General features: G+C 47.4%; 1 protein-coding gene across 1 annotated transcript; it reads right to left on the bottom strand.

Moving 5' to 3' along the window:
- Positions 1–576: 576 nt before the first annotated feature.
- On the bottom strand, positions 577–1,251 carry LOC142835986 (E3 ubiquitin-protein ligase TRIM52-like). The gene has a single exon (XM_075949883.1). It carries the CDS (start codon positions 1,249–1,251, stop codon positions 577–579), a length of 675 nt encoding a protein of 224 aa, XP_075805998.1.
- Positions 1,252–6,148: the final 4,897 nt, after the last annotated feature.

The raw sequence follows: 6,148 nt of genomic DNA, 5'->3' as shown, positions 1-6,148 counted from the left end.
TCTTGGCCACATTTCAACTTTTGCCAAAAATTTAAGGTATGGCATTATTATAGTACTATTGACAGAGACTCCAAGAATGTCCCCAAATCACCTAATAATAAGCTCAAAAATATTTTAAGTAAGATCAAATATCAAGCTCATGAAAACATACTGTTTCAAATTTTAAAGCAAAGCAGTTTTCCTCATTCCCATAAGTAAATTCTCAGCTAACAGAAACAAATACGGACTGTTTCCTAAAATTGAAGTTAGCCATCAACTCGAAATAAACTGGGGGGCAGGATGCAGCATGTTAGGCAAACAAGCATTCTGCTTCTGAGCTTCATACCCATTTCTAATTCTGATTTAAGACTGACCCAAAGGTGATGTTTGGAATGCCTTCATTTCTCCGCAGTGCTGGGGCAGCACTGGGCCTACAAGGCACTGGGGGGGGGGGGGGGGGGTGATCCTCGTATTCCTGCAACACTTTGTTCAACTGTGGTGCTTGTGGGGCCTGGAATCCAAACACACTCCATTTTTTTCCACCTCACAGGAGGGCATCAGGGTCTCCTCACACTCGGGGCGCGCTCTTGGCCAACTTCACGGGGTGCGGCTAATCTGGCGGATGATGTGCACCATGTTGGCCAGCTGCAAATTGGGGCGGTAGCTGCGGCTGGGGAAAATCCTCCTGCACTGCGGGCAGCTGAAGACCTGCGGGATGTGGGGCCGCGGCGGGGTGCGGGGCGGGGTGCGGGGCGGGGAGCGGGGCCGGGTGTTCGGGTAGAGCTGCCGGCGCACCCGGGGGTGCGGGGGCCCGCGCCGGAAGATGTGGCGGTGGCGGTAGCGGCCGAAGTGGTGGTAGTGGTGGCCGTTGTGGAAAAGCGCCTCCCGCTCGTTGGGAAACACCCGGATCCGCAGGTCCTGGACCAGCGCCCCGTTCCAGGCCTCCACGGCATCCCAGCCCGGCTCCGCGGGGCCCGAGGGGCTCGGAGGGTATCCGTGGCCGCCGGGGACCCAGGGCGGGGCGGGGGCCCGGCGCGGGGGCGTCGTCTCCTCCCGAGCCCAGCGGTACAAGACCTCCCGCACCATGTGCTCGCCCGCCACCCCGCGCTCCGGCTCCTCGTCAATGCCCCACAGCTGGGTCACGCACTCCCGGCAGAAGTTGTGCCCGCAGGCGATGGACACGGGGTCCTGGAAGTAATCCAGGCAGATGGAGCACACGGCCTCCTCCCGGAGAGACTGCATGGGGCTGGGAGGCCCGCGGGGGGCCGCCATGGCAGAGCACGCGGGACCTGCGGAAGCTGGGACAGAGAGGGCCTCGCCGCCCTGTCAAGAAGCACAGTCACGGGACCGGAGACCTGGCCTGGCCGCCCAGGGGCGCACGGGAGCGCGAAGCACGAAGGCCTCGCTGCCCTGTGAAGGGCGGGAAAGCCGGGGCCTCGCTGCCCTGTGAGGGGCGGGAACGCCGGGGCCTTGCTGCCCTGTGAGGGGCGGGAAAGCAGGGGTCTTGTCTCCCTGTGAGGGGCGGGAACGGCCTAGGCCTCGCTGCCCTCTGTGAGGGGCGGGAAGCACGAAGGCCTCGCTGCCCTGTGAGGGGCGGGAAAGCCGGGGTCTTGTCTCCCTGTGAGGGGTGGGAACAGCCTAGGCCTCGCTGCCCTGTGAGGAGCGCGAAGCACGAAGGCCTCGCTGCCCTCTGCGAGGGGCGGGAAAGCCGGGGCCTCGCTGCCCTGTGAGGGGCGGGAAGCACGAAGGTCTCGCTGCCCTGTGAGGGGCGGGAAAGCCGGGGCCTCGCTGCCCTCTGTGAGGGGCGGGAAAGCCGGGGCCTTGCTGCCCTGTGAAGGGCGGGAAAGCCGGGGCCTCGCTGCCCTCTGTGAGGGGCGGGAAAGCCGGGGCCTCGCTGCCCTCTGTGAGGGGCGGGAAGCACGAAGGCCTCGCTGCCCTGTGAGGGGCGGGAAGCAGGAAGGCCTCGCTGCCCTGTGAGGGGCGGGAACGCCGGGGCCTCGCTGCCCTGTGAAGGGCGGGAAAGCCGGGGCCTCGCTGCCCTCTGTGAGGGGCGGGAAGCACGAAGGCCTCGCTGCCCTGTGAGGGGCGGGAAGCAGGAAGGCCTCGCTGCCCTGTGAGGGGCGGGAACGCCGGGGCCTCGCTGCCCTGTGAGGGGCGGGAACGCCGGGGCCTCGCTGCCCTGTGAAGGGCGGGAAAGCCGGGGCCTCGCTGCCCTCTGTGAGGGGCGGGAAGCACGAAGGCCTCGCTGCCCTGTGAGGGGCGCGACTCCCGCGGGCCTCGCTGCCGCCTACAACCCGCAGCTGCAGCCCTCGGCCTTGCTCGGTCACAGAAGCCCGCACCCCCGGGTCTTCCCTCCGCACCCGACTCACGCAGCCCTCGCTTGCACCGGTGGGAACCAGGCAGCCAACTGACAGCCGCGCCTTCGCTCGTCCTGGGTCTGCGTCTGCGGGCAGCAAGACCAGCGACCGGCAGACGGCGACGACCAGCGCCTGTTGCCCGCCTCACAAGACACCGCCTTTTATAGGAGAGGCACCCGGAAATGACGTCGTACGCGCTAATTACCCACCACCACTACTACCAGTAGGACACTCTGGGCCATTGGCGGACCTTCGTCTTGATGGTACTCAACGGAGGGCCCTGGCAGGTGGGCTCCAACCCATCCCACCACGTAAGAGAAAAGACTGGTGAGAGCTGCAGTAGCATACGTAATCCCAGCAGGCCAGAGGTGAAAGATCAGACATTCAAGACCACCCTCGGCCACATAGTGACTTCGAAGCTCATTTTGGCCCCAAGACTGAAATCTGAATAGACAATTTAAAGACAGACAGATGAAATAAAAAACGAACTGGTGGGCCCAGTCTCCTAAAAATGAAGATGATTCAGATTTCAAAAGCGGTTTTCTTTTTTTAATTGTTTTTTTCTATACAATGAGCAGATCAGTTCTTTCACAGACAACTGCTGCTCCTCATTACTAAATACCATTTTCCATCAAACTTCATTTTAGCGCTCGGATTCTATTCCAAGAAGTGTCAAGATATAATTCTTTACTCCCTCTACTCTCTCGTCCAACATAAGAAGGTTGTTACAAAGTTGATGAACATAATCAAGTCATACTGGAAAGAATGTTCTGGACTGGGAATACGCAGCTGCAGTGAGGAGATATTTTGGCACTTCCTGCATTATAAAAGTTAAAATGATTAATAAGGGACTGGTCTACCGAGAGTACTGCAAACCCTTCATAGATATTAAGTCGTTTATTAAGCACATGGCAATAGATACGCTATTTGTTTTTCAAGGGTTTGCTTATAACATTTTTAGAAGTTTAAGCTGTTTGCGGTGTTTGTTTGTTTTTCAGTTTTGCAGAATATCCAGCATTGTTCATGCTTAGGTCAGCTTTTTAAAATAATCCCATGTCTTAAAAAAAAATATGAAAACCTAGATATTTTAAATGGTCTAACTTGTTTGCACCGTAAATTGAAGCACACTCTTATTTCCTCATAGCATCTTACTGATGTAATGGTGCAAATTGTTAAATTACAAATAACAAGTGTCATCCAAGGAAAGATAACAAACACTAACTTGTAAGATAGAGACAAATAGTAATTGAGGCTAAAGAAAGGTAAATCAAAAGAAAAAGACTTTAAAATGAAAAATAAGAGAAAGGATAAAAACACATAGAGAAAATTCTGGAGGGGAAAAAAAATACAAGATTCTGAAACACTTACTGACAATACCAAGTATCCGTAACTAGAGAGTTGAACCTCTACAAGTAAAAACACCACAGCTGAGCCCCCTCTCCCCCCCCCCCGCTGAAAACTGGGGTTTATCTACTATAGAGAATGATCCAGAAAGAATGAATGTAGAAAATACAGGAAACAGGAGAATCCTCTTACAGGTTGCACATTGAACAATGAGAACTCCCCAACCTTTCTCATCTAATTCTAATGCCAGCAACCAGTGTTAGACCCTTCCAGAATTTATTTTTTCTCTAGAGAATCTAAACAGATTGATGAAAGTATCTGGGTGGAAAAACATAAAAAACATGGTCAAAAGTTCACGGACCAAACAGTGGAACTAGGTTACCTAACAAGGCAGGAAACAAGTTCAGTTCCACAAGTTAGTGATTAATTTTTACATATTTACTGGCAGCCAAAATTCTCTAGGTATTTGAAGAAAGCTTCCAATTTAAAGCAGAAATTTTTAAAGAAAAAGAAACAATTTTGGATAAAATAATAATATTAGGAAAAACTCAAGTATGTATCTATATATGAGGTTATATTTTTTCTTGCCCATGAACGTTGCTTTTACTAAATAAAATCAGCTTATTAAAAAAAAACACAGAAGTTAGACATATAACTTACTTAAAAGCATTTAAAAGCATATACTGTTCTTGCAGAGGACCTGAGCAGTTTCCAGTACCCACATAAGACAACGCACAACCACATGTAACTCCAGTTTCAGAGGATCTGACACCTTCTTCTGGCCTCTGCAGTCACCTGAATGTACATATGGGCACATCCCCACAAACACACATGCATGTATATTTTTAAAATAATGAATCTTTAAAAGGATATAAGCAAGCAGTGAAAATGCCTACAAATAATGAAAATAACAATTAGACAATGATATATACACAATTAAAATAAAAGATACATGAAATTAAACATATAAAATATGGGTCATCAGTACAAGAAAAGACTGAAGAATTACAAATTAATGCTTGCAGAAATAATTGAAATTCAAAATGAAAAATAAAAAAAAGCTCAGCATAGGAGGCATAATCTAGTACTTTTTGCTTTAAATTTAGAACATCAGGACAAAATTCCCAAAGAGAAAATAAAACCAGCATGGACCTGCTAAGTAATAATGCTAGGTACTAAACAACCAAAATAAATAAACAATTTAAAAAATATGAGTGAGGGGGCTGGAGAGATGGCTCAGAGGTTAAGAGCATTGCCTGCTCTTCCAAAGGTCCTGAGTTCAATTCCCAGCAACCACATGGTGGCTCACAACCATCTGTAATGGGGTCTGGTGCACTCTTCTGGCCTTCGGGCATACACACAGACAGAATATTGTATACATAATAAATAAATATTAAAAAAATATGAGTGAATATTGTTTTCATCCCATAGTGAATAACAACTCAATTGGAAATGAAGTGTGGGAGTAGATAAAGACATATTCATGTTCACAAAATGGCATGAACTTAATCTTTTATGAATTTGTTGTTCAAAACTTAGTAGAAGGAATGTCACCAAAATCAGGATGAAAAAAAAAAAGATATAAAACCCAGACACTGATAAATTAATGGAAGCAAATGATATTGAAATTTCTAGAATGAATATTTAGGAAGATCATGGAACAATACATGACTTGCAATGGACCAGCTGAGTAGCAAGCTCTTCTAGAAGAGAGTGAGAAGAACATCACTTCCAGAAGGATATCTTCAAAAACATGGAATTAGTAAGTATGTCTGCAAGTTCACAGGACTGAAGAGTTATGCACTGTGGTCACAGTTTAAGGGTGACTTGTTGATAGTTATATACAAACTAGAGCAAACACACACACACACACACACACACACACACACACACACAGGAGAGGAGAGATATTCTAACTCAGATTTTAAGAAGTCCAAAGAAAATATCCATTGGGAAATAGGAATATAATAACTTGGATCATCTCTGAACGAGATATTTAAGTACTAACTGCATAATAATGTATAACCTGATAATACATCATTATTTTAAGTATGCATATTTGGAAATATAAGAAGAACAAAATAAATAAAGTAAGTAATACATCATGTCCAAAATTAGAAAGTTTCAGTTATATTAAACTAGTTTTGGACAAATTTTAAACAATGTATTAATAAATGCCAAAGAAATAGGCAAAAGTTTGACATTTTAGGATAGATATAGAAAAAGTGAAGAATAGAAACATTTTTACAAATATTTTTATAGAAATATTAGAATGGAAATTTATATGAACTACACACTTCCTTATTCTACTTACTACTATTTGAATTTATTTTAACCGGCAATTTTATGAAATAATCTTATAAGGAGGCCAAGCATGGTGGTGCACACCTCGAAGCTCAACATTCAGAACAGCAGGGAAATGGAAAGTTCAAGATCAGCCTGGCTACCTGAAGATGCTAGACGTATGG

Source organism: Microtus pennsylvanicus, chromosome 15, assembly GCF_037038515.1.
Source record: "Microtus pennsylvanicus isolate mMicPen1 chromosome 15, mMicPen1.hap1, whole genome shotgun sequence".
NCBI classification, from domain to species: Eukaryota; Metazoa; Chordata; class Mammalia; order Rodentia; family Cricetidae; genus Microtus; species Microtus pennsylvanicus.
Note: the sequence above shows the minus strand (reverse complement) of the source record. Positions and strands in the feature narration are given on the sequence as shown.

Excerpts from the sequence above, each read along its gene's own strand:
- LOC142835986 (XM_075949883.1), bottom strand. The coding sequence starts at position 1,251 with ATGGCGGCCCCCCGCGGGCCTCCCAGCCCCATGCAGTCTCTCCGGGAG.